Here is a 27,290-nt window from a genome sequence, read left to right on the forward strand (position 1 = left end):
GCAACGCCGCCACCCGATGCCGGCTCTGCGTCCGGACCGGGCGGAGCTTCCGCTTCTCTCCTCAGGGCTTTGCTGTGGAGCTGTGCGCTGTGGCGGTGCAGCACCGCTCTTAGGAACAATAAACGTTGTTCTTAATACCCAGTCTGAATTTTCCATGGAGCAGCCTGAGGCCACTACCTCTCATCCTGTCACTGGTTACCTGCAGAGCTGGGAAAGGGTCCAGAGGAGCCACAAAGATGATCAGGGGGCTGCAGCACCTCCCCTATAAAGACAGGATGAAGGAGCTGGGCTTGTTCAGCCTGGAGAAGAGAAGGCTGTGGGGTGACCTCAGTGCAGCCTTCAGTACCTAAAGGGAACCTACAGACAGGAGGGGAGTCAGCTCTTGGAAAGGGGAAATAACAGCAGGACAAGGGGAAATGGTTTGAAGTTGAGGGAGGGCAGATTTCAGTTGGATGTGAGGGGGAAGTTGTTTGCTGTGAGAGTGGTGAGGTGCTGGAACAGCTGCCCAGAGAGGCTGTGGATGCCCCGTCCATCCCTGGAGGTGTTCAAGGCCAGGTTGGATGGGGCCCTGGGCAGCCTGGGCTGCTGTGAGATGTGGAGGTTGGTGGCCCTGCCTGTGGTTTGGGGGGGGTTGGAGCTTCGTGATCCCTGAGGTCCCTTCCAACCTGGGCCATTTCGTGATTCTGTGATTATTTGGGAAAAGAGCCTGACCCCACCTCAGCACCACCTCCTTTGAATTGTAGACAGCAATGAGGTCTCCACTCAGGCTCCTCAAAAATTATCTCATCAAACCACAGTGAGCAAGCCATGGAATGTATTTTGAGACTGAAGTTGTTCCAGCCATGAGACGAATCTGGCCCCATCTCTTGATCACCTTCCCTTCAAACATGCATAGTTCAGATTCCCGGCGCCTTCTCTTCTCCAGACCAAACAGGCCCAGCCCCTCAGCTTGCCTCAGAGAAGGAGGAGAGGCTGAGGAGCCAGAGTTGTGCTGGATGCTCCTCACAGGTCCCTGCCTTGATTCTATGATTACATGATTCTATGACAGGAGAGCTGCTCCAGCCCCTTCCTTATATCAGCAGCCTCTCAGCTTAGGCCCCTGCTGAGGAGATGAATGGGCCGTGAGCTGCTCCAGGGAGGCCAGCCTCATCCTGGGCACCTGCAGCTCCTCAGCTTGAACCCCGGTTGCTTCTCACACAACCAGTTGGGGTCTGGCTGCCAGTGCCTAGCTGGGTTCTAGAGAAGGATCAGGGACATCTCCTTGACTGGGAAATTTCTTTTAACGAATGCTTCTGGCACCCTCTCTTCCCTATTAGAGAAACATAATTTTTCCCCTCTTTTCCTCCCTCTTCCCCTCAAGAAAGCCCCCTGTGCATCGAGCTCCCTGCAGCTCACACCACACATGCACAGCTCCCAATCACACAGCAAAAGGAAGCTGGGTCCCACTCTCTTGCCCAGGCTGTGCTGCAGGGACTGTTCACAGGCGCGATCCCGCTACTGATCAGCACAGGAGTTTTGACCTGCTCCGTTTCCGACCTGGGCCGGTTCACCCCTCCTTAGGCGACCTGGTGCCCCCTGGCTCCCCGGAGAACACCATATCGATGCTGATCTTAGCCTGGACGCCCGCTCGGCACAGCTCTCTGCAGCCCAGAACCCCCGGGCTCAAGCTGTCCGCCAGCCTCAGCCTCCCCGACGCTTGGATTACAGGCACAAGCCACCGTGCCCGGCTGTTTTTCAGCCTTTTGCAGATTCCTCGCCATCTGTCTTGTATGGGCTCTGCCTGGCCACACAGTGGCAGTGGGGATCTGGGAGACAGTCCTTCTGCTGCCCGTGTTTAAAAATGGATGAACGGATACCCAGGAAAGGCATTTCTGAGCACAAGTAGATTTAAGCAGCTGACAATACCCAGAGTTCTCACTTTTAGCCTGGAGAGACACGTTGTGATGCTCTGCTTTCATTTTAACCCCGAAGAGGCACGCTGTTTCCGGAAGCTCCGTCTCTGAGACAGCTCAGTGCTTCATTTTCTGAAGAGAGCTTAAGAGATGTCCCACTCCTTGCTTTCTCTTACAAACAAAGGCACCTTGACTCACCAGAGGTCTCCTAAGAGAGAGAAGCTCAGAGCTGAGGACACAAAGTAGTTGTGACAGTAAATAAGAAGTGGAGGAGGCTAATAAGATGATCCTGGGAACTTTGGCTCCATCTGGAGCAGGCTGAACCTGACTGCTGAAGTGCAGGTCTGGGAAAATCTGCTGCCTGGGATTTCCCATGTTCGTAGTTAAATTTACTGGGATCTCAAAGGTTTGGCAGATCCTCCACTATGACCCCTCACTGCTGCAAGAAACCACAACACACACAACCTAAGCACACACAAATGAGCAAGGCTGTGGCCATGTCTGCAGGAGATGCTTTTGTTTGCTCTCAGTATCGACTCTTTTGTGCTCACTCCCTGGAACGGACGGTGCTGGAGCTGCCAAGCGCAGGGTCGTGCTGGGGAAAGCAGCCAAAAGAGGTTGGGTCCCGCTCTCTTGCCCAGGCTGTGCTGCAGGGACTGTTCACAGGCGCGATCCCGCTACTGACCAGCACGGGAGCTTTGACCTGCTCCGTTTCCGACCTGGGCCGGTTCACCCCTCCTTAGGCGACCTGGTGCCTCCCGGTTCCCCGAGGGACACCATATCGGTGCCGGCCTTAGCCTGGACGCCCGCTCGGCACAGCTCTCTGCAGCCCAGAACCCCCGGGCTCAAGCTGTCCGCCAGCCTCAGCCTCCCCGACGCTTGGATTACAGGCACAAGCCACCGTGCCCGGCTGGCTGCAGCACACACCGTCTCTGCTCTCCAGCACTCAGGGATTGGCCTCACCATAGCAGCAGGATGCATTCGTGCTTCAGCAGCACATGGAAGAGGAGGAGCACTGTCTGCAAGGAAGAAAAACGTAGCTTTTCAAGTAAAGATTCAGTGCAATACTTTGTTTTGGAACGGCCAAATTAAGCTTTATAGGACAAAAAATTAAGTGTGCTGTCCTCTGTCCAGGGAGAGCTGCTGATTTTTGTGCTGAGGTACTGGAGAGAGACTAAGTGGCAACCTACTTGTTGCTTGAAGACTGGGGGCTGCAATGAGACGTTCTGATTCCCAGAGGACATGAGAGTAACAAAAATGTAATGCAAAGAATAAAAAGCAGGAGCTTCTTTCCTTTATCTGTTCACAACAGCAACAGAGAGCTGTCTAGAAATATCCTCACAGAGCACCTGAAATCTTCACCATGCGTTCGCACCTCAGAGGGCTGTCCAAAGGAGTTCTCCCAGACATCTTGCTCCATGCTCCAGTTATCTGCTTAAGGAAGAGCTGTCAGTGACAGCTGGAGTTTTGGCTAATGGTATTAGCTAATGACTACAGGGTCATGGGTGTGAGGAGATGGAGGCTTTATGTCCGCAAAGGGACAGGAAAGGCCAGCGATTTGCACAGAGATACTACTCAGGTTGCTGCCCCTGGCAGGACATGGCATCCCCCCACCTCCTTCTCCTGCCAGTAGTACTGCTCTGTTTGGCCAAAAATGCACACTTTTCACTGCAAATGCAGGCTTTTCATTGCACTTAAAAACTATCACGAGTTGATTGAGACACCAGGGGGGTGAAGCTACCTGTTTTGCCCGACAAAATGTGGTAGGAACAAGTTTGGCAGGCTGAGGAGGGCTGAAACAGATTCAGAGTCCTACAGCATCCCCCTGACATGTCCCCTGGCCTTCAAACATCACCTGTAATGAAGAATGTGGCTGCCCACAGATGGGAAAACTCAGCTGCCCCATGGAGCCACATGCTGGGAACCAGAGGCCTTCTGAAGGAGAGCTAAAACACACAGCTTCTGCAAAGACAAAGTACCCAGAGCTCCTTGCAATCACCATGCTGCTTCCACACTTAGCAAGATTGACAAGGCTGAGATCATCCTGGTGTCAGCAATGGCCTGGTCCAAAACCAGCTCACAGGTCTCCAGAGGACAGAAGCTGCTGCCCAGCCCAGGCCTGGAGGTCACTGCTCAGCTGCCACTGGGATGTAGAAATGCAAAAAACTGGGGAGCAAAGGAAAGCCTTGCAAACTATTTTTCCTTTTGTTACGGTTTCACGAGTTTTCAGGACAATATTGTCAGTGTGGTGGTTCAGGATTATGGACATTTTGTCATACAGCATCCAGCACTGTCATGTCCTCTGTCCGCTCCCGAAAATAACCTGTGCAAGGAGAAGTCTGCTTGATTGCCTGTGCTACCAGCAAAGACATTGCTATGCACTCAAGGTACAAAACAAACCCAAACAGCCTGGAGGTCAAACCATTTCTCCTGCTAGGAGGTCACTTTCCAAGGGCTCTTCCCTGCATCTACAGAAAGGTGGAGGACATTCAAGGGACCAGGACAGGGCTTTCTGATTAGAAAAGCAGAACTCCCAGCAATTCTCCAGGGTCCTCACTACACAGCACACGCAGGGGCTAACAAATCTGCAACCACAGCACTCAACTCCCACCCTGAGTCCCGCCCTTGCACCGTTACATAAAACCTCACAGGAGGAAGCTGAAGATGTGTTCAGTGCTGCACTACTGATAATGTTTGCATCGCAGGCTGAAGCTTCAGCTTCCTGGCCAAGCCCCGCTGCGGCTGCACAAACGCAGATGTTGCAGAATGGCAGGAAATACTGCTGAGGTGTTCTGGGGCCACCTCCGTCACTTTCCAACTACAGCTGTCCATGGAAAGCACTACTTTGACTTGTCCCCCCTCGAAGACGGCACTTGGCCCACTGTATCGTATCTCTTGGTGATAAGAAAACTGAGATAAATCTGTGATAACAAGGATATTACTCGTTTTCACAGCAGAGCTTTGCTACACAGGCACTAAGGGCAAAGTATTAATGCGTTAGCCTTTCTTGGAAGGCCACGGGGTTCTTTGAAGGATCATAGAATCCTGGAATGGCCTGGGTTGCAAAGGTCCACAATGCTGATCTAGTTCCAACCCCCTGCTGTGTGCAGGTCTCCAACCAGCAGCCCAGGCTGCCCAGAGCCACATCCAGCCTGGCCTTGAATGCCTGCAGGGACAGGGCATCCACAGCCTCCGTGGGCAACCTCACCACCCTCTGGCTGAAAACATTCCTCCTGTTCCCCTCTCACTGTGTCAAGAAACTAAGTAAGATAAGCAACAGCATATTAAAATAGGGCTGGCCTGACAACCCACATTGACTAGGAGGGTAAATTGCATTCAAGTGATAAAAAGAAAGGGGGTATTGAACCCATTTCCTTAAAGTTCGCTTATTGGTTATGACACAAAGCCAAAACGTATCATTTTCTTCTGCCATATTCTTGTGACAGCACTGGGATCACGGGTGGAGGACAGAATAAGCAGACACGGGCTTACACTACCGTGAAAGACACAGCAGCAGATGTCGGTAGCTGTGCAGCTGGTGAGGGAAGCCATAAGGAGCAGGCAGCCCTGCGGCCAGGCCCAGGCCCAGCCACCAGAAGGCCCTGCAGGCATCTGCAGATATCCTTTTCCCCAGGTTGAGCCTCTAATCACTTTATAACTCTAATTACTTTATGCTCTCAAGGCTGGAAATCCACGCTGGCAGCTCAGCGGGACACACTGTGTGCTGACTTCTGAAATATTTACCTTCCACAGGAACACATCGGGCCCTCCCAAGGACCTGAGCAAGCTTCGAATTCTTAAGCAGGTCCGTGAAACCCAACCCCTTGGAGGAGGGCAGGTTTTCAGGTAACGCAGAACACACTCAGGTATTGTAAGGGCTTTTGTTGGATGTTTGACCTTGAGAACCAACCAGAAACACAGTAACCAGAGCTTTATTGAGCACAGGGTGACGGCACTCCTACAGGTGTGGGTTTGTAGGCTGTCTGCAGGGTGAGCACCCAACTACACCCATCTCCCCCGACCGACGCAGTGCTATGTCTCCAAAGGCCCTTCCACACCACGGCCACCTCAGATGCCATCACAAGGCCTGGCTTTCACAGCTGTGTCACGGAGGAGCAGGAAGCACTCCCACCTGGGAGCAGTGGGCGAGGTGCTGGCCCCACAGACACACGGCAGGGCTCTTCTGCAGCCATTTTTAAGGGCAGCCACGTGTGAACCTTCCTGCCCGCTGACACAAAATAGCCGTTCCGGAAGCAGGCAGTGCTCTCCCACCCCTTCCTACCAACCCAGAGCTTCGAGCTACACGGACTGAAGCGCACAGGGCTGATGAGCGACTGATTGCAACTCTTAACCACTACAATACCCAACATCTCAACTACCCAATCGCACGGTTCGCAATCCTAAACTTCACTTAATCCTAAAAAACAGCAACAACGCTTTTTTATAACCCTCTATAGCCACCCGATGCTCACACCCGGCAGGCAGACCCCCTCCCGAAGGACAGGCCGCCCCCCGCCCCGCGCCTGGCCCTTTAAGGCGCTCCCCGCACCCCCCGCCCGCTCCGCTGACGTGCGATCGCGTGGCGCCTCTCCCCATAGCAGCCCCGGCCCCCCCTCGCCGCCCGCACGCGCACGGCGCGCTCAGCGGCCGGGCCCCCCTCCCTCCAGCTCCCGGAGCTCCGCGCAGCCGCAGCAGCGCAGGAAACGGCGCCCCCGCCCGCGCCGCGGGGAAGGAGGAACGGTCGGCAGCGCGCACGCGCGATGCTCCTCCCGGGCAAACTGGGGCACCGCCCCCGCCCTTCCGCTCTGCGCCGCGCGTTCCGCGCACGCTTCCGCCCACGCGGGAGGGGCGGGGCTCCTTCCGCCGCCTCCGCGCAGGCGCGGCGCCCCCCTCCGAGGCCGCGCGGCGGGAAGCGGGCGAGCGCCCCCGCCCCGTCGGCGGCGCACGCGCGGGCGGCGGGGCAGGGCGCGGCGCGCCTGCGCGGTGGCGGCGGAGGGGAAGTGAGGCGGGCTCGCGCGGCGCCTTTCCGGCGGTGCTGGCTAAGGGAGCGGCGCGGAGCGGAGCGGAGCCGGCTCCGAGCGCGCGGGCGGCCCCGAGGTAAACGCCGCCTCCCGCTCCGCTCGTTCTCCGCGGGCAGCGAGCCCGGCCGCCGCTCCTCCCGCCGCCCATGAGCTGAGGCGCCGGAGCGGCAGCCGAGGCGGGAGCCGGGCGGAGCCGCCTCCTCGGGCCCGGCGGGCGAGCGGGGCGCGGCGCGGCCCCTCACCCCGCGGCGGCCGGGCCTTCCCCACGGCCTTCCTCCGGCCCCCGCCCCGCCGCTTCCGCCGCCGCCGCCCCATGCGCGGTCGCCGCTGAGCCGCGGCCCCGGCCCCGCTCGCTCGGGCCGCCCCGGGGCTCTCGCCGCTCGCCCTCCGCGCCCCCCGCCCCGCAGCAGGCGCCGGGCCCTTGGATGCCGCCGAGATGGGCAAGGTGCTATCCAAGATCTTCGGCAACAAGGAGATGCGGATCCTGATGCTGGGGCTGGACGCGGCCGGCAAAACCACCATTCTGTACAAACTGAAGCTGGGCCAGTCCGTCACCACCATCCCCACCGTGGGCTTCAACGTGGAGACGGTCACTTACAAAAACGTCAAGTTCAACGTGTGGGATGTGGGGGGGCAGGACAAGATCCGGCCCCTCTGGAGGCACTACTACACGGGCACGCAGGGCTTGATCTTCGTGGTGGACTGCGCCGATCGCGACCGCATCGACGAGGCCCGCCAGGAGCTGCACCGCATCATCAACGACAGGGAGATGCGGGACGCCATCATCCTCATCTTCGCCAACAAGCAGGACCTGCCCGATGCCATGAAACCCCACGAAATCCAGGAGAAACTGGGCCTGACCCGGATCAGGGATAGGAATTGGTACGTGCAGCCCTCCTGTGCTACTACAGGGGACGGACTCTACGAAGGGCTGACATGGTTAACGTCCAATTATAAATCCTAATGAGAGAGTAACTATTTAGTCTACAAAGAATTAAAGAGGAAAAGAGAAAAAAAAAAAAAATAACCCACACGGCTTTCCGGAAGAATGATTCTCTACAGAAAAGTAAAACAAAAGCATCCATAGGATTATGATCACCTTTCTCCAATGACCACCCTTTCCTTCTCCACACCTGACTGGATTCCTGTTTTAACTCTCCTCGCTTGGCGTTAGGATGCTCTAACCTCCGAATGTGACACGAACACAAGCACTAGATGCTATGGCAGACCTCCAGCAAACAGGGGAAAGACACGTTGTAGACTTGCTAAGTAACTTCTTTTTTTTCTCTCGATAGCCCTTAAGATGGTTTGATTATTTTGGGGGACGGCTGGGGGAGGGGTACCATTTTCAGTGTATGCTTTCTGGTTCTACTTTTTTGATGATATTTTTGTTCCTCTCTCACTTGCTGTAGATTGCTACTTTTTTGCCTTCATGCGGAATATGTTGATAGGTCGACTTCATCTAGTAAACTGAAAACTCTTGCTTAAAATCAAACTGCAGTCTGTCTTTTTATATTAAGGACTTTTTTTAAAGTTCTGTTAATCTGTAACTAAATAGTGACTCTCGGTCTGGCTCCATATCTCAGCCTCGTAACGAGACGAATTCCTGCCCACGGTGGCAGATAGGAATACCATTGTAACATGTTCAAAGTGCATATCGGGCGTCATGTTAACTAGGTAATGTAAGAACTGCTTTGAAATGTCAGCTGTGAAGTTCTGAACCATACATCATGCATGAGAAGGGATGCAAATAAGTTCCCCATCCTACATAGCAACCATATAGCGAATAAAACATGAATGATGTAATAACAGTTCCAGGGTATGAACTGTTCCGTTTCTGTCTTGCATTACAAATTTAATGATGTTTAGCTGCAGTTTTTACTCCTTTGGTCAGTCTCCAATTCAATGCAAGATAGGTTCCTTCCAGAAAAATGCAGCAATAACCTGCAAGCATTGCAACAAGTTTTACTCCAAATTGGCGGGTTGGGGCAGAAGTCTAGCACCGACTTGCCTGCCTCGGGATGAAGGCACATTGCTTCATCTTCAGGCCTCACAATCTTGAAAGGATTTCTCACTTTTGGCTTCACCTTCAGGCATCTAAATCTCGACAGGGTTTCTTATTTCTGAATGCGTGCCACGGAGAGAACAAACAGAGAGCCCCGTTGCTGTGGGTGTGCAGAGGGGCAGAGCTGAGGGCTGAGCTGCGCCCTGGAGAAGCAGGCTGAGCTCCCGCACAGCCGTGCAGCGTCGGCCCCGAGTTGTTGCTGCAGTGCTGTAGGAAGGGAACCGTGTTGGATGGCTGAAGCCCATTGAGTAACTGCCAATGAGAGCGGGGTGGAGAGAGTGAGAATACGACTATGAATGTAAACTTCCATAATTAGTTCTTAAAGGGCAAGCAGCTCATTTGCCGTGCCACAGCGTGCAGGTGTGGCTGGCAAAGACACCCCACCCAGAGCCAGTATTAGTGTGAAGTCTCAATCAAGTATTAATGCTGGCCGCAAAAAATGCTAAAGCAGCTGGTTCTGATTCAGCCTTAAGGATTAACTTCAGATTTCCTCAAGGAGTTCAACTCGATTGGGGAATTCTAGGAATGTATGCTACAAAACCAGAAGAAAATGTTGTTGTTTTTTTTTTTCCTCAAGGATATGAGTTTGATGTGAAATTGGGGCATTACACTACGGTTGTGCAAAGTACATTGTATATGGAGCTCTTACCAAAGATGAATGGGAAGATTAACACACACACAAAAAAATAATACTGAATTCACTTCTGAAATTGAATGTTTTGGACCACGTAGAAGTTACTTTGGATCTGGTTCCAAACGACGTATCTCAATGTGGGGTGCAAGTGGGACTGAATGGGTTCTTGGTGCTGGAAGATAGAGCATTGACTGTAAGCCCTGCCGAGCTGAGGAGTGTGAGATGAGCCTGGTGTCCAATAACTGCAATCTCAGTTCTGGAGGAGGGGGGTCCTTCCCACCCAAGCCTTGCTGCCGTTGGAATGTCACTGCTCTATTTTCCAGCTTGTTACAAACGTAAGACTTTTTGTGTTCCTCTTGATGTAATTTAACAAATAGTGTGGCGGTATAAAGGCTAAAATGCAAGAATATGGTTTCTGTTTTCTTCTGGAGCATAAATAAAACAGCCAAGCACAAAGTAAATGCCTAAACTGGAAAACTTGAAGCTCTCTCAATGGTTCTTGAACTTTCTTAAATCTATTCTCAGTCAAAATGGAAACGTCCATCACTTCATTTCCCGTCTCTGTCGGTTTGCTGTGCCGGGGCAGAGCTCCTCGCCAGGCTTTGCGTTGCCTCACATCCACGAGTTTGTACTCTGTAGCTTTAGACATTCTGTTTTTGCAGGCGAAAGGAAACGGATTTGTTTTCTTCTTTTGTCTTTCGGTTGCTTGTTTGTTTGTTTGTTTGTTTTAATGTCTTATTTTTTGGGGGTGGAGGGAGATAAAAGTGACCGGAATGTGGCGGAGACTTCACAAATAAATGGCCATTGCTACCGAACACCTCCGGCGGTTTCACTTTCAGAATCTCCTTGATAGGATAGAGCTGCAGCTCACCGTGGGGTGAGGTGCTCCAGAACCCAGTGATGCTATGAACCGAGCCCGAGCACGGCCATTTGTGTCCATGTGAATCTATGGAGTGAGTTTTGAATGGCGTTAAACCGTGTCTGATCAGTGAATGAGTTTGTAGACTGTGATCTCCCTGATGAGAAAACAGGAATTTTGTGTTCTCAATATGGCTGTAGTGTTGGTAAAGAACTAATAAGCAGAAAATAAAGCAATTACACAGCGGAGCTCTCCTGGTATGTTCCTTCTATTTAATTATGAGAGAAACAGAAAGGGGCAACATGGCACTGCAGCAGTGTGTTCTGCTGACATAAAGAGCTCTCTGTTGTATCTCACAGCGATGAAAGCCTGTCTGTAATTCCCATGAGACTTAGATGAGGGGCTATTTTTATAAATGGAAAGGACCATGGTGAGGCAGTGGAACAGGTTGCCCAAGGAGGCTGTGGATGCCCCATCCCTGCAGGCATTCAAGGCCAGGCTGGATGTGGCTCTGGGCAGCCTGGGCTGCTGGTTGGTGACCTGCACACAGCAGGGGGTTGGGACTGGGTGAGCATTGTGCTCCTTTGCAACCCAGGCCATTCAATGCTTCCATGATGGCTGAGCAATGGCTGGCTGTATGGGGAGCACGTGGGGCCAGCGTGGAGGCAGCTATGCCATGGAAGCACCCGGCCCATTGGGTTGGCTGCCCATTGGGGCTGGAGGCAGCTGCCGTGGACACAACGTCATTTGGGGCTTGGGGAATCGCTGGGAAATGTAGCTGGGCTGTGTGGGAGCGCGGTGTGAGCTGCTGGGCCTTCCTGCTCCCCAGCTGGCCCTGTCTGCCTGCATGTCAGCGAAGGGTGTGGCTGTGTAAATGAACTCGCTTCAGCTTAATTAAGCTCCTTCAGGTTGGTAGACAAAGCTCTGGAGGAGTAAACTCGTGTCTCTATCATGGCAGGAGTTAGTCAGTGCTCAGAATGCCAGCGCTGATGTTTGAAATCAGAGCCCTGGGTTGCGCTGTGTGTGACTCACCCAGCAGGGCCTTCCCCAGTCACAGGGCTGCCGTCCTCAAGGGCAGGGATAGGAACAAATGTGCCTGCCATCCCTAATTGGAAATTAACCCTGCTAATGCAGTCTCATGGGTAATGGTTCTCCCCAAGGAGAGGCTCTTGAGTTTTAGAAACCATCGGGATGCTCAGTGCTGGAGGAGCAGCGCTGGGCACTGTGCTGTGGGCTCTGGGAGCAGAGCTGAGCTCTCCCACAGCACGGAGGCAGCCCTGGCCTGGGCACCTCGCTGTTCCTTTTCAGCTTTGCTCCCAGTGGACCTCAGCCTCAAATGCTTTGGTGCTTTCAGGATAAAACTTTCTGCTGGCAGATGGGGAAGCGTGAAGTTGCAGAGCTGTCATGGAGGCGGTGGCACTTCCATTGAGCAAACCCGTTCCTCTTCTGACCTCCAAAGCGTGACAGCAGCGCTGACGTCTCCGAGCAGCTTTGGGCCGAGGTGGGGGACTCAAATGCTGCGGTCAACCCCGTGTTCAGGACTTGGAGCACGCCGAGAGCTGTGTAATTTCAGCCCTGCCTTCGGTTTGGAAGGGGAAACGGCTGAGTCAGAGCCCCGTGGTGCTCAGCACTGAGGTTTCCTCCCTGCGAGCGCCCAGAGCTGGGGTGCAGGGCGGCTGCTTTGCTGCACGCCGTCCAGGAAGCAGCTTCTCGTGCTTGAGAACAGGTATCTCCACCCTTGAAAAAGAGAAAAAAAGAATCAGAGGTGTGAGTCATCTGCAGAGCCTGGCTGAGGCTGGATGGTCTCAGTACTGTGCTCCTCCACGGCTGGGAGCCTTCCCCTTCCCTTTGCTCGGTGTGCAACAGCTTTTAGTTAGGAAAAAAAAAAAACACAACAATAAAACAACTTAGGCAGGATTTAATGGGTATCTGTTTCGGTAGAGAAGGAAGCCAGTAATACCCGAAACGCTGTGTTTTTTTCCTTAGGAGTGCTCAGATGGGTGGATCCCCATCCCCAGGGCTGCCACCAGCAAGTCCAGGCTCAGCCTCGTGCCTCTCACCGTCACGGAAGAGAAGGGAGTGGAGCTGTGCACAGCGGGCTGAGCCCCAGAACTGCTCCTGTGTCCAACACAGGATGAGTCCCTCAGTTCAAGCACGGAGGCAGCAGCAGCACAAAGGCAGTGGGGTGAAGAGGACAGCATCAAGCGGGGGTGAAGGCACGCTCAGCGTGGCATTGCCATCTTTTGCTATCCCAGGGCACAGGCTGGCTCGGTCCCTGTGCTGCTGACATGTTGCTGTTCTCTCCCCCAGGAGCTTTCTGCTTATTCCTATTGAAAGAACAGGGGCTGTTGTCAAGCGGGCGCTCAGTCGTTGGCTGCCAACTTTCAGCCGCCGCCACGCAGCGGGCCGAGCTGCGCTCGCAGTTATCCCATTAGCTTAACATCTGCCAGAACGCCCTTTCCCCACAGGGGCTGGATTAGTTTGGAGCTGACCCAGCTCTCCTGGAAGCTTTGCCTATCACGTACTTGTGGCTTTCAATCCGCTGCCCTAACTGGAACCAAACCCAGCCCGTGTGCTCGCCGGAGAGCTTTTCCTTCAGCCCAACAACATTGCTGTGAGCTGGCTCTGCAGAAGTGAGCCCTGCTGATCAAGTGGACAAATTGCATCCTCCTTCAGTGTCCCCGTTGCATCCTATCCATCACATCAATAGCTGTGTGTTCACCCTCACACTTCCTGGCTGTGATGGAGCCTGGCGATGGCTCAGCCCTGCAGGACCCTCTGTCTGCTGGGCTCGGGGGGGAATGCAGGAAGGGCAAAAGCACAGCAATCGGGTGGGCAGGGACACACAGCACTGCGGGGTTCCTCCTTCCCCTGCCGCAATAATAGCTTCCCTTCTTCTCCTTCTGGACCTTCTCAACCGTACGTCCCTCTGCGCTTCCTCTTTTAGCACCTAAAAAAAAACACCCACACCAAAAAGCGTTGGCCGCAGCTTTGCTGGAGGCTGCAGGACTCCAGTCAGTGAAGGCAAAGCTGCTCCACCGATCCCTGGGCTGAAGTCAATCTTTTCCGGTCTGATCACACGGCCAAGGAATGTCTGTGCATGCACAGTGTGGCTGGGGAGGGCTCAGCGCTGTGCCCGAGTGCTGCTCTGTTGCTTCCCTTTGGCTGCAGTGCAGAGGCTGCAGGGGCTGCGGTGTCCTGCAGAGGAACCACAGCACCTGGCCCACGTGGTCCCCCTGAGATGCTGAGGGGGAAATTAGGTTGGTTAGTAGGGTTAGGTTGGGTATGAGAAACATTTAGTCTCCAAAAGAGTGATGCTGCACTGCACAGCTGCCCGTGGAGTGGTAGGGTCACCAGCCATGGAGGTGCTGCAGAGCCGTGGGGATGTGGCACTGGGGGACGTGGGCAGTGGGAACAGTGAGGTGAGTTGGAGATCTTGCAAGTCTTTCTAACCTGGATGTTTCTATGTGTGGCTGCAGCCAGCATCGCCCAAAAGCCGCTCTGAGGCCTCCAGGCTTTCCCCCAGGCACAGCCTCCCCACTGCACAGCGCTGCCCGCAGCACAGAGCTCACCTGCTCCAATCTCAGCTCTGCCCAATGAAAGCAAACACCCACAGCCGTGTTCTGGCCCCGTGACACCTCGTTACATATTAACAGCAATGCCAATATTGACCTATTGCCCTACAGGGCAGCTCTGGTGCCCCCACACCCTACTGTCCGTGCTGCAGACACCCCAAAGCATGGCCACATCACAGCGAAGCAGAGGGGACCTCGACTTTTCCCTCTATTTGTTTCACAGCTGTGCAGCTCCGAAGGGAAATCACGCGGCCGTGCTTTTCTCATTAAGCGCCGTCACATTTTCCAGACAGGAGCTCAGAGCTCAGTCCTGTAAAATTGGGATTTTTTCCTCCTTTCTCAGCTGCGGATGCTTAAGAATCCCTGGCTGAAGGATCCTTCCCGGCCCCATTGTGAGCAACACGTGGGATACCCTGCACCCTGCACCCTGCACCCCAACCCCAGCCAAAATGCCCCATGGAGCAAGCAATGGTGGATCAAAGAGGTATCTGTATGTGTACAGATGGGTGTTTGTCCAAGAAGAGGAGCCCCACACACAGACATTGCAGCTCCATTGCCCCCAGCCCGCCCAGGGCTGCTCCGCCGGCACTTTGCATCGCGTGATCCCGAGCTGCTTTTGAAGGATGTGACCTAATTAATGCTCAGCTCTTTTCAATATGATTTTCATAGTCCCACGGGTTCCTTTTCCCTGTGCGACCGGCCAGCCCGGCTGGGCCTCCTGGGACGTCTGGGAGCAGGAAGAGAAAACATCAGAGCGCAGCCCCATGCAGTGCAGTGCAAAGGCCGTGCACAGCCCCCAGTTTGTCTCCTTCCTGCAGTACTGATGATGCAGAGCTGGGGGCTCCCTGCAGCCCCCCCGGCTGTGCCATTGAGCTGAGTTTGCCATCCCAAGGCAGCTGCTTTGGCTGCCATTGAGCCCCAAGGGTGGTGTCGGGGCTGATGCACCGAGCCTCAGCGACACAGGGCCGTCCCCACATCCTATAGGTGACCCCTTCCCCACTCACCCACTTTTGGCTAAAAACAGAATAATTAGTTCAAGTCTGACCCCAAACCTGGCCCAACCCTGACCTCACCACCTACAGCAGCCAGACACTGAGCCCGGGGGCTGTTGGATTGGCAAAAAAAGTGACCTTTGTGGTGCATTTGTTGGGATGGGACATGTCCCCCTTGGTGGACCAAACAGGAGGAAGCTCCCATTGCAGAAGCCGGGTGCACTGTGGCCAGGTGAGCAAGGTGCCACGCGTTCCCACAGCAAGGATGGGAGCTGGGACATAGTGCATGGGTTGGCAAAACAGCTGAGCAAGCTGATCTGCAATTAAAGATGATCTTCACTTCCTTTTCCTGATTAGCATCGAGAAAACCCATTCACTCATAACCTGAGTGCTGCCTGCTTTGGCTGGAGCACTGTTCCCATGCACCAGGCGAGTGGCTCAGCCAGGCCAAAGTGGCTGTAGGGTGCATCACACAGACACCCCATGCAGGAGATGCCCCAACTCCCAGCACTCCCAGTGCTCCCGGTGTGCCGCTGCCTGCATCTGCTCTGGGGCATCGCCTTCCCCATGCTGCAAACCTGCAGCAAAACAGCATTTCAGAGCGTCGTGGCCAAATAGCATCCCAGCGTCATACAACCATACAATCGTATCACTTCTTGGCATTAAAACCAGAGCACCCCAACGGACACCCACTGCTTCTCTCTGACCCTGCGGGCTCCCTGGCCTCCTCCCGCTGTGCCCAAATCCCACATGCTGCACCCGCCCCTCCTGCTCACTGTGGGTGTGCCGGGCGTCACCAGCCCTGCACTGCCCCAACCTGCCCAGCCACCCCCAGCAGTTCCTGGCACCCCCAGGCTGGCTTGGCCTTCTGTGCACTCCCTGCTGCTCCTCCTGCCCCTGGGCAGCCCCCAGGATCCCCGTCTCAGCTGCTGCAATGCAAGCATGATGACGAGAGTGAATGGTGATCGGGTGTTGAAGTGCTGGTAGTGCCTTAAATCGGGTGGGAAGACGAGCAGAGGGAGAGGCTGAGCTCGGGAGACAGAGGCTGTCCAGGGCTGGAGCTAATGTTTAGCTTTGGACTTTGCCAAGGGTGCCAAAGGGCACAGCGGGGTGCAGGCAGCAAGCAGCATGGGGTGAACAGTGAGGGTGCCATTGGTGACAGCATTGCCAGTGCCAGTGATAGTGCCACTGGTGGGTGCCGTTGGTGGATTCCGTTGGTGGTGCCATTGGGGGGTCTCATTGGGGGTGCTATTGGTGGGTTTCACTGGGGAGTCCTACTGGGGGGTTCCATTGGTGGGTCCCATTAGTGGGTCCTATTGGTGGTGCCATTGGTGGATTCCATCAGTGGTGCCATTGGGAGGTTCCACTGGTGAGTTTCATAGGGGGGTCCCATTGGTGAGTCCCGTTAGTGGTTCTATTGGTGGGTTGGGTCCCACTGGTGGTGCCACTGGTGTCTGCCATTTCTAGTTGTCATTTCCCTCACATCCAGGGACCCCACAGATGCCCACCCCCACGACTGGAAGCTCTCCAAGGCTCTCTCCATCCCCCAAATCCCCAGTTCAGTGGGGAGCGGTGTTTGCTGACATGGCCTTGCTGAGCTCTGCCGTTTTACTCAGCTCTCAGTACAATGCTCAACCACTGCTGATTTATTTTTATCAGCCCGCTCCCATGCTGCACTGAGGGGATGTTGCAAAGAGGAGCCTGGTGCTGTCGATGACAGAGCTGTGGAAGTGTCCCCAGTGCTGGCGTGTCCCGCTAGCCTGGATAACCCTCCCCGCTGGGCATCTTGTCTCTATTTAAACCCCTCTCCAGGGATATTATTAAGGACATGTCTGTTAAATTGCTCTGTACCAACACGGTGCAGCTCATCCCCATCACCTCACAGCCATTGGGCGTCACCTTCCCCATGCTGCATCCCGCACCTTTCAGCTTTGCCGTGGGATTTTGCATGGCAAATACTTGTCCTCTGCTCCCCCAGTCCCAAATTATTGCAATGGTACCACCAAAAAGCTAAAAATACGAGGACAGGAGAGCCCCCGAGGTGTTTGGGAACATCACACCTCCCTGCTCCGCGCCGAGCCGCCGATCCTTAAATATCTGGCCCAAATCCACAGGAGCATGGAGCTGCTTAACTCTTTGTGCTCAACCCAAAGGGAAACTGAGTGCCAAACTTCAGCTGGATGAGGAAACCCAAAATCAAGGAGGGAAACACGGAGTCCAACAGGAAGTGGTCGCTGTGGGTTTTGTTGCATTTCTACTCAGCGTTTCCTGTGTAGCCCAAAAAAAAGGATGATGGCTGGATGTGGTTCTGGGCAGCCTGGTCTGCTGGTTGGCGACCCTGCACACAGCAGGGGTTGAAACTAGATGAGCATTGCGGTCTTTTTCAACACAGGCCATTCTATGATTCTATGACCCCTCCCTCCCCCAGAAGTAATGGGCACCCCTTACAAGGAGCCCTGTAACAGCACCATCTCTGGGACACTCCAAGAAGCCCCCGCATCCCACGTGGGAGCTCTGGAGGGCAGAGATAATTAACACGCACTAATTATAGATGGAGTCCCGCTCAATGGGCCGCTCTTGAGGTTTCCAACTCTCAGCCAGGGCGGCAGGAAGCCGGGCTGTCACCGTGCAGCTCAGCTCACAGCCGCTCCTCTCTGCGGCACAGGAAATGCAGCAAGGAGCACCAGCAGCCCGGGCTGGTAGCATTCTCCAGTGGCACAGCTGCCAGCGAGTGGTGGGGTCACCGTCCATGGAGGTGCTCCAGAGCCATGGGGATGTGGCACTGCTGTCCGGAGCTGTGGGTGTCCCATCCTTGGAGGTGCCTGAGGCCGTGGATGGGCCCTGAGTAACCTGAGCTGGGGGGCTCCCAGCCCATAGCAGAAGTGGGGCTGGTGGAGCTTCTTCCAACCCAACCGTGCTGTAATTCTGTGACTGTGCTGCAATGAGCTCAGCCCCGAGCAGCCAGGAGGAGGATCACAGCTCCTTTCCAAACTCCCTTCCCCCTCCCCCCCCCACCAAAAGCAACCATTTCATCTTGCAGCTCTGGGGAGTGACACACTGCGCTCAGGGCCTCCTTCCCCACACTGCCCTGCTTCACAGCCACTTCCTCTGTGTGAAAACAGGAGCAGCGGCAGCCAAGGTGCGGGCGGTTGGGTTTCACAGCCCCTGGCATTGGGTGCAGGGGGTGCAGGGTCCACCTGGGGCCACCCCAAGGTGCCTTTTAACCCACAGCAGCCCCAGCAGGAGCACTGCATGCGCTGAGCTGAGGGTGGGGAGCAGCAGCTGCCGGCTGCACACAAGGAAGAGAAACACTCAACTTCCTTTTTTTCTTCTGAGAGAGAAAAGGAAGTGCCAAAATCACAGAGATAAAATGCACCCAAGCCCTGGGAAACACCATTCCTCCCTGCACCACCCAGAGACAGCACAGCGCTCGTGGTGTCCTCACATCCACCCAGGGACAACGATTCCAGGGTAAGGGTTTCCACCAGGGAAGCCAGGCTGGCATAAACATGCTGGTAAATATCCCCCTGCAGGCCAGCTTTTAATTACAAGTTAACAAATAACACACGTGGTCATGACAAATTATGCCCTCTCTCTGCTGTGCATTCAGGAACCACCTCTGCAAGCAGGGGCTGTGCTCTGTAAGGAGCAAAGCTTGCAAGGAACATCTCGGAGGATGCAAATGGAGCATGGAGGGGTGCAGCAGCAGCGAGGTGCCTCCCAGCAGCAGCAGGCCTGCCTCTGTGGGTGTGCACGGCCACAAGCAGAGCAGGAGCAACATCTCCTTTGAAACTGCATTTCAAAGCAATCGCTGCGCAGCAACGAGAGGCAGCTTGGCAAGAAACACCAACTGTGAGAGGAACCTGCTCATCAGAATAGCTGAAAGGTGTCAGAATGCAATGCTGCACGTCCTTAGAATAGCAAAGTGCAGATGGAGTTAAAAGAAAGAACAATTTTGCACGGCACAGACACCATCTGTGTGCTGTGTGTGTACAGTGCCCACCATCACGGCTGCTCCTGCAATGCAGGAAACCACAGCTACAAAGGAAACAAGCAGCCACTGCCCACCTCACGTAGCAAAGTTTTATTGAGTGGCTCTCCAGGCTCATCTGTCCCCCAGATGGGGTTCTCCCCTTGGGCAGTGCTGCCTATGGCACAGAGAACACAGAGCAGCGCTGCATTGAGCCGTGGGTCCACTCCGCTCTGTCTGAGCCTGCAGACAGCACAGCCTTCCTAATGGAAAGGTGCAGGGGGGGCACACAGCCCAAGGAGACCACTTCTCCTCTACGCCACCAACGCTGCAGGCCTTTCCTTTGTGGGGTTCACTTCTCAGCAGGGTCCCATCCAGCTGCCAAAGGACAGGCAGTGCTGCCACAGAGCTCACGATGGGGAATTCTGTGAAGAGATTTAAAGGAAAAACAGATACAAATGTTTGAACAGTCTGGCTTTGTTTCAACACCAGGCCCACGTGCCAGCATCAAATACCTTTGTTATGCATATCTGCCTATTAACCAATGCATGGTTACTGGGATAGGCTGCCCAGCTCTGCTCTCTGCAGTGGGGTGGGGAAGAGGGTGGCAGAGCAGAGCACCGGGAGCTCAGAGCAGCACTGTGTGCTGTTTGTAACACTTGGGTGCCCCAAACCTTCAGCCCAGCAGCCCACAGGGACAAAGGCTGGCACCTGGCACAGCGCTGTGCTTCAGAACTAAAGAGCTCCTCTGTGCAAGCACAGCTCTGGTCTGCAGATTCACAGAGTCCCTGATGGCATTTCACAGTCGCTTTCCAGCTCTAACTGTGCCAAGTAAGCAGCAGCTCTGCTCACTGCTGGCAATGTGTCCTGATCAATGAGCAACGAGCCCCGGTCACCCACCGTTCGTTTCCTGTGGATGGTCAGGATGTGGATGTCCTCACTGCGATACTCCTCGTCGTGCTGATCCAGGGGCACTCGTTCCAACTCAAAGTCCATCTGAAGCAGCTGTGAGGACAGCATGGGGTCATTGGCTGGCACTGCCCTTTGGAATGGAGCGTGCATGAAGACAAGCCCAGTGACAAAGGTGCCCAAAGCAGCAAGTTGCTTGTCTCCTGGTGCAGCTCATTTACCCTCATTTTAACTCACCCAGTGCCAATTCACAGCTGCAGACACCTAGCAGTGTAAAATTAGAGGCACCAGTTCAAGGGTAAATGAAAAAATAACCTAAATCGAAGGCTTTAGATAGAGGGGTTTGCTTCCTTCTGTCTCCAAAGCACCACTTCAAACCGCAGCACCTGCCTCGTTCTGCCAGCCCTCACAACTGGAGGGAAAGGAAAACAAACACACATCGCCTGCAGGATCTACTTGGCTGAACCCCGACGAGCCGAGGAAGGAAATAAATTATGGGAAAGCAGAAATCATCCAGAAACACCCACACTGACTGCATTTACTGCTGTCTGAGGGCGGCCTCCCAGCTGCCTTCACAGGTGCAGAGCCAAACCCAGTGCCAGGGCAGCTCCATAGGGACAACCAGCACCGTGCTGTGTGTCTGACCTGCTCACAACACACACCTGGTCACGGGAATCCCACCACTACCAACAGTGTCTCAGTGCAGCACAGCAGTGTCTCTGAATGCAACTGTGCCATTTTGCAGAGCTTGCTTCCTGAAGCAGCCCGCCATGGAACACGTGAAAAAAAAACAGCTTCTCGCCAGGTTAATGTTTAACTCTCCCCATAACCTCTGTTAGCAACCAGCCACTGCATTAAAAAGAGAATGGACCCCTGCTAACCTGCTCCTATGGAATCACTCTGCTCTGACACATACTGGTGATGCAGAGGGGCCCTTTTGCAGCTCTGTGTCCAGCCCAAAAGCATCAGCACAGTTATGGTGAGTGCTAACCTTCCATACCTTCTGCCTTTGGAGGGAAGGGAGGCTCAGTGAGCACCCAGGAAGGCTCTGCTGATGAAGCTGCCACCAAGTTCAGCTCAGCCAACCCAAGTTCAGCTCAGCCAACCCATTCCCACATCCCAACTCTTCTCACTGCACACACACACAATCACAGAATGGGTTGGAAGGGACCTCAAGGATCACGAAGCTCCAACTCCCCACCACAGGCAGGGCCACAACCTTCACATCTCACAGCAGCCCAGGCTGCCCAGGGCCCCATCCAACCTGGCCTTGAACACCTCCAGGGATGGACGGGGCATCCACAGCCTCTCTGGGCAGCTGTTCCAGCACCTCACCACTCTCACAGCAAACAACTTCCCCCTCACATCCAATGAAATCTGCCCACCCTCAACTTCAAACCATTTCCCCTTGTCCTGCCGTTATCTCCCCTTTCCAAGAGCTGCACCTGAAGCACACAATACAAACACTCACCTCGAAGTACCTTCTCTCTATCTCAGGGTTCTTCCCCATGGTCCTCTGCTCATAGCAGCACAGCACACACGTATCGGGGCCGGTCAGCTCTCGCAGCGTCTTCAGCAGCGGCTCTAAGGACTGCCCAAAGGATAAGAATTCCCCACTTACAGCCCATTTCATCGGCACGGTACCCACAGCCACCAGCCCAGGGCAGCTCCTCAGTGCGTTATGCGGCACAAGGGGGACGAGCGGGGCACACAGCGGCCGTTTCCTTCGCTTCTCCCCGCTCACAACCGCCGCGGGACCCGACTGCGCGGCGCTCCTTTACCTCCTCGTAGTAGATGCAGTCGGCCATGAGGATGTAATCGGGGGGCGGTCGGAACTCGGACACGTCCTCACCCCTGCAAGGCGGCTGAGGTGAGCGCGGGGCGAGCGGAAGCGAAGCGTGGGGCGGGAGCCGCGGTCCGTCCGAGGCTCATACAAACCATTTCAGTACCTCGGCTCGCACCGACCCCGTCACCAGGTGCCGGTTGTTCTCGATGTTGACGGCCAGCAGCTCCTGCAGCTCCTGCAGGTCGGTGAGGGTCACGTCGGCCCTAGGACGCGCGGCGGCCGTCAGCCCGCAGCCCCCGCGGCCCCGCCCGCAGCCCGCGGCCCGCAGCACGCAGCCCCCGGACGGCGCGGCCCCGCGCTCACCCCAGCGTGGCCGCCATGATGCCGACGGCGCCGGTGCCCGCGCCCAGCTCCAGCACGGCCCTGCGGGACAGCGGCCACGCGCCGGTCTCCAGGAACTTGGCGAGCACCAGAGCCGCGTCCCACACCACGCAGCCCACGCCGCCCGACCGCTGCTCCAAACGCAGCGCCGGCCCGGCCCGCCGCTCCAGCTCCCGCACGAAGCCCGCCATGGCCGCACCAACTGAGCCGGCGCGGCCCCTCCTACAGTGCGGGCTGACAGGATGGGAGGGAGGGAGGTTTGGGCTGGAAGTTGTTTGCTGTGAGAGTGATGAGGTGCTGGAACAGCTGCCCAGAGAGGCTGTGGATGCCCCGTCCATCCCTGGAGGTGTTCAAGGCCAGGTTGGATGGGGCCCTGGGCAGCCTGGGCTGCTGTGAAACGTGGAGGTTGGTGGCCCTGCCTGTGGTTTGGGGAGTTGGAGCTTCGTGATCCTTGAGGTCCCTCCCAACCCAAGCCGTTCTGTGAGGGATGGAGCAGCTCTCTACGAGGAAAGGTTGAGGGAATTGGGCCTGTTTAGCTTGGAGAAGAGAAGGCTCCGGGGAGACCTCATTGTGGCCTTCAGTGCTTGAAGGGAGCGGATAAACAGGAGGGGGAACGGCTGTTTGTGAGGGTGGGTGGTGATAGGACAAGGGGAATGGTTTTAAAGTGAGACAGGGGAGGTTTAGGTTGGATCTGAGGAGGAAGTTTTTCAGCCAGAGGGTGGTGAGGCACTGGAACAGGTTGCCCAAGGAGGCTGTGGATGCCCCATCCCTGCAGGCATTCAAGGCCAGGCTGGATGTGGCTCTGGGCAGCCTGGGCTGCTGGTTGGTGACCTGCACATAGCAGGGGGTTGGGACTGGGTGAGCACTGTGGGCCTTTGCAACCCAGGCCATTCTAGGATGATTCTACAGTTCCCCACACCCACCAACCACACCGTGTGCCTCAGTGCCATGATACTATTGGTTTCTTACTACTGCTCCCGTCCCTTTCCCAAGAAGCATTCACTGCATTTGCTAAGGACTCCAAACTCTGCATTCGGACCTCCATATATTTTTAAAATACTTGAAAAAAGGAATTAATAAAATATAGTCGTTTCCCCTTCCCCCCCCATCATTCTTTTTGATGTGCTGCAGCCAAGTCACAGTGCCAGAGGAAACCATTCAGACTCCAGAACAGGAGGAACTGCTGGAACTCGGTCCCTGAAGCACCCAGCAAGACATTTCATTTACCCTTAAGAGCTCTCACATTCCATCTGTTTATCTGCACTGCTCTGAGGGAGCTGCCTTTTCCCACACAAACCAACTCCAAACCCAGCAATTTCACATTTTTCCTCTAGCGTTTTTTGCTCTTTTTATCCACCCCTCTAATTATAAAGCAGCTGAAATGTCAGTTTGCTTCTCTATCTTGGCATTCCGGTGAACCACACTGGTGGGAATCTGCCTGCCCTTGGCTACTTCCACAGCACAGCAGTCACTTTGAGAACATGTGCTTCTGTACCCGCCGTGCTCCTGGGCTGCTGGCATTGCTGCTGCCCTGCCTTGGAATGTTCCTTCCTTTTGGCATTTTCCAGCTCCTGTTATGCTTGGAAGAGGGTTTAATTGTGCGGTAAGCGAGCCATAAGGAAGGCTTTTTTTGCATCATGCTGTGATTTATATGTTTCCAGTGAATTCCAGCACTGGTGCTGTGAAGGTACGAGCAGGATTTCATGCATGGGAAATGCAGCTGAGAACGCTGCTTTGCTGCCATGTTCCAGCACAGGCCAATACCTCAGGCAGCGTTCTCACGTTAGGACTCCTGCTCATCAGGTGGGCTGATGGATGAGGTTCGTGCTCTCCTCCCATCCTGCTGGAGCCAATTCACATGTGTGCATAACACGCTAAGCCCAAGCTGCAAAAAACACGCTTACTGGGACCTGCTGCTGGCAAACAGGACTTGCAGGCTCCTCTGTCCCATTGGTCCCAAGGGCCCCCCAGGAACCTGTGCCAGCTCCATTGCTCCCCTGGACATCCCCAGACAGCAGAAAGAGGCTCTGGTGGAAATGCCCCCCTCCCCCCTGTATGCCTCTATGGAGAACAACGACCTGCACTCAAGACCTCTTTCAGCTGCATCACTAAGCTTCCCAGTCAAACCATTCAGGGCCCCACTGGAAGTTGCCTATTTCTGTTAGCTCTAAGTGTAGGATTTAGGACTGCTGCCCAAAGTCAGTGAATGTATTCTGCTGCTTCCCCAGGTTCAAACCTCCTTGCATTCCACCCAAAACCAGACCTTTACAAAGGTTCTGGACGGCATATCCTGCACAACATCCTCCATAACGTGCTTTAGCTCTTGGTGAGCCCCAACAAGGTCAGGATGGGCTTTGTGGGCCCCTTCCAATGGTAGGAAGTACTTTGATATGCACAGAAGCCATTGCTAATCAGCAGATGCTCAGCTTAAAACAATCTGGGAAGGACTTTACCGAGTCAGCGCCAAAATACAAAGCTATGCTGCATTTTAATATGGGATACTGAAGATGCACCTGGACTAAGCACTTGTATGGAAGGTATAAAAAGCTGACATTTATGTATTCTGAACTTTGAAAAGAGTCCCCAGACCTCCAGCAACAAACAGAATGTTGAGGTTTGCAAAGGACATTACTCATCTCTTCACAATAGATGCTGGTGAGGGCTTCAGAGAGTTAACACAAATAAATGAGTACATTCTCCCTGGTCAGCTTACTGGGCAGATCTCCAGAACTGTGAAACCCGACAGCTGCCTCTGCTGTGTTCAGCAGGGGAGCACTGCACTGAGCAGAGCTGCACCAGTGGATAGTTGTGATTCTTCCCAAACTCACACTACAGAAGAGGTTTGATCTGTATTCTTTAACAACCGTAACCAAAGCATCATCCATTCCCTGCGTGTACTACCAGCAACTCCTCCGTGAGATTCAACCCCTCTCTGAAGCACAAAAGGCACAGGCAGAGGGAGAGCAATATCCAAGAGAGAGACTGCAAGATGCACCTTCCCAAAAGATGATAAAATCTGAGAAGAGCAGCGTGGAAAATCAGGGCATTCTGCATCACCAGCAACTCGCCGAGTCTCAACCACATCCTCAGAAGGAACACGCACCGCTCAGGCTCTTGAAAATTAAGACTGGGGTGATTTATTAATCTTGTTAAGAACTCTGATACAAAGCACAGTAAAAGGCCACAGACCAGTAAATAAAATGCGGCTTCTGGCCACTGTATAAATGCTGCTACACTACTACTGGTAAAACAGACTCGCTCTCACACCAGTTCAAACCAGTAGTCCAACTGGTAAAGAAAAGTTCCATTCACTTATCAGTTTAAAAAGTTTAATAAAGCTTTAAATGTTTGCTGGTTTAAATGCTACCAATTTCCAAAATGGATTCATGATTAAGTTAGGTGAAATCTGAAGGAAGTTATCAGGTTTGGAAGGCAAGACTGTTCCTAAGCCAGAGGAATCGCTTCTGGCCGCATAAGATTGCGAGTAGCAGACTGTGTTACAGGCCTCGTTTCACTTCCACTGATACAGGTTATTAGCACTATTGTAAATATACAATATAAACAATTGTACATACACGGCATATAGCTTTGTTCTCCAGAAGAGTAGACAACTCTTTAGCTTAAGACATCTTCACCTACCGAAACAAAAAGGCACATCTGAACAAGATGCATGCTAAGTACGTACGGGGATGCTTTCCAGTATGGGAGACGGGCAGTCCTTGCTCATCAGTCAACACCAACTGGATATTTTGGTATCACCTTTGAGATTTCACTCGATTTCTCTTTGTCTTCAGCAGCAAATCAATACGGCATTAAAACATTTGGGAACAGCAGCTGTCACTCACAAACCTCCAAGCCCAAAGTTACAAGGCAGGTGGCCAGAGGTTGAGATCAGTAACACTGTGTGTATCCTCACCTCGTGTAATCATCCCATGGTTCTTTCCAAAAAATAACAACAAAAAAAAGGCCATTAGTGCTCAAATTAGAAAAAAGATTCCACAGACGCACCTTTTTTTGGCTCAGTGCAATCAAATGATGTCAGTTTCCACTCAATTAGTGTCGTTTACAGTGCAAAAGATATCTTTGTATACTGGCATAACTGTCGGCACTGAGGGTGTGAAAGAAGGCAATGCTGCTGCTCACCTGAGGGCAACGCTGTCCAACAGACGCAGGCCAGTCTGTGTAGTTTTGTTGGGTTTTTTTCCCCAATTTAAGCTTTTTTTTTGTTTGATCAGCAGCACTTTAAGAGCATAATTTGCGAAAGTACTAAAATACACTGCCTTTCTGAATAAATAAAAAAGGGAACTTTACAAATACTATTCCAGTGTCAATGACTACTACGGCTAAGGTCATTGAGGAGCTTCTGCATTTTCTAGCAAAGACAGTCTGTGCAAAGGGGGGTGGGAGAGCTCCCTTTTGTAAGTCTTTGGTGGCAGCTTTGGGAGCTGAGGGCTCGAATTCTGCCTGGGTGGGACGGGGGGTGCAGGCAGGTGACCCGGGCTGTTGTGAGAGGCGCCGATCACGCAGCAGCGACGCAGCACCCGTGGAGAGGGAGTGCTGGGAGGAGTGCCTGGAGAGCTGGGGCCTGGGCCAGCCTCCCGGAACCAGTCGGGATCTCTGTGCATGCGGCCCACCGGCGGCGGCTGCAGGTTTAGAGGGCAGTTGATAAAGTGTTCGGGAGGCCGGTGAGGTACCGGAGGTGGAGTGTCGGGGAGAGGATCCCGAGGGGGAGGAGGAGGAGGGCTGTGCAGAGGCTGCTCAAAGGGGCTGTAAGCAGGAGCACGAGGCTGGATCTTTGGAGGTGGCGGCTGCCGAGGTGGAATTGCTGGAGGATCATCATCTGATTTCAGACTTCCCTGCAGTGTTACAGAGAAAGAGACGCTGTAATACGCTGATAGGACAAGGGGAATGGTTTTAAACTGAGACACGGGAGGCTTAGGTTGGATATGAGGAGGAAGTTTTTCAGCCAGAGGGTGGTGAGGCACTGGAACAGGTTGCCCAAGGAGGCTGTGGATGCCCCATCCCTGCAGGCATTCAAGGCCAGGCTGGATGTGGCTCTGGGCAGCCTGGGCTGCTGGTTGGCGACCTGCACACAGCAGGGGGTTGGGACTGGATGAGCATTGTGCTCCTCTGCAACCCAGGCCATTCTATGACTCAACGATTCTAAGAAACATATATTTGCAGGTAAAGACTACTTTTGGAGAAT

At 54.2% G+C, this 27,290-nt stretch overlaps 3 protein-coding genes, 1 long non-coding RNA gene and 2 other non-coding genes across 11 annotated transcripts in view; 2 read left to right on the forward strand and 4 right to left on the reverse strand.

Annotated features, from left to right (window-relative positions):
* Window positions 1-4: 4 nt before the first annotated feature.
* Window positions 5-26,164, forward strand: LOC146544377 (uncharacterized). Its single transcript, XR_014883817.1, has 2 exons — window positions 5-630; window positions 22,519-26,164. It is a non-coding gene; the product is annotated as an uncharacterized LOC146544377 (long non-coding RNA).
* LOC146544378 (signal recognition particle RNA) lies at window positions 1,430-1,728 on the reverse strand. The gene has a single exon (XR_014883856.1).
* LOC146544379 (signal recognition particle RNA) lies at window positions 2,505-2,803 on the reverse strand. Its single transcript, XR_014883857.1, has one exon.
* Window positions 7,060-8,408, forward strand: ARF6 (ARF GTPase 6). Its single transcript, XM_003206842.3, has one exon. It carries the CDS (start codon window positions 7,350-7,352, stop codon window positions 7,875-7,877), a length of 528 nt encoding a protein of 175 aa, XP_003206890.2. The 5' UTR covers window positions 7,060-7,349; the 3' UTR covers window positions 7,878-8,408.
* Window positions 19,108-22,330, reverse strand: VCPKMT (valosin containing protein lysine methyltransferase). Of its 3 annotated transcripts, none has more exons than XR_014883816.1 (6): window positions 22,067-22,330; window positions 21,856-21,966; window positions 21,699-21,771; window positions 21,389-21,508; window positions 19,909-20,050; window positions 19,108-19,433 (listed from the first exon to the last, which is right to left on the reverse strand). XR_014883816.1 is itself a non-coding variant. In XM_085225911.1 (6 exons), the coding sequence occupies exons 1-6, from the start codon at window positions 22,273-22,275 to the stop codon at window positions 19,419-19,421; spliced, it is 633 nt and encodes a 210-aa protein (XP_085082037.1). In that variant the 5' UTR covers window positions 22,276-22,315; the 3' UTR covers window positions 19,108-19,418. The 3 variants fall into 3 exon arrangements, 2 of the variants coding, with proteins under 2 accessions (XP_085082037.1, XP_085082038.1); XM_085225911.1 differs by having other exon boundaries at window positions 19,909-20,013; window positions 22,067-22,315; XM_085225912.1 differs by lacking the exon at window positions 21,856-21,966 and having other exon boundaries at window positions 19,909-20,013; window positions 22,067-22,316.
* Window positions 25,199-27,290, reverse strand: part of SOS2 (SOS Ras/Rho guanine nucleotide exchange factor 2) — a 48,413-nt gene continuing 46,321 nt past the window's right edge. For all 4 annotated transcript variants that reach the window (XM_010712146.3, XM_085225902.1, XM_003206840.4 and 1 more), the window contains one exon: window positions 25,199-26,940. In XM_010712146.3, coding sequence (XP_010710448.1) covers window positions 26,434-26,940 — 507 coding nt within the window. In that variant the 3' untranslated portion in view covers window positions 25,199-26,433. The remainder of the gene's footprint in view (window positions 26,941-27,290) is intronic.

The sequence above is a fragment of the Meleagris gallopavo genome, chromosome 5 (genome assembly GCF_905368555.1).
Source record: "Meleagris gallopavo chromosome 5, MGAL_WU_HG_1.1, whole genome shotgun sequence".
NCBI classification, from domain to species: Eukaryota; Metazoa; Chordata; class Aves; order Galliformes; family Phasianidae; genus Meleagris; species Meleagris gallopavo.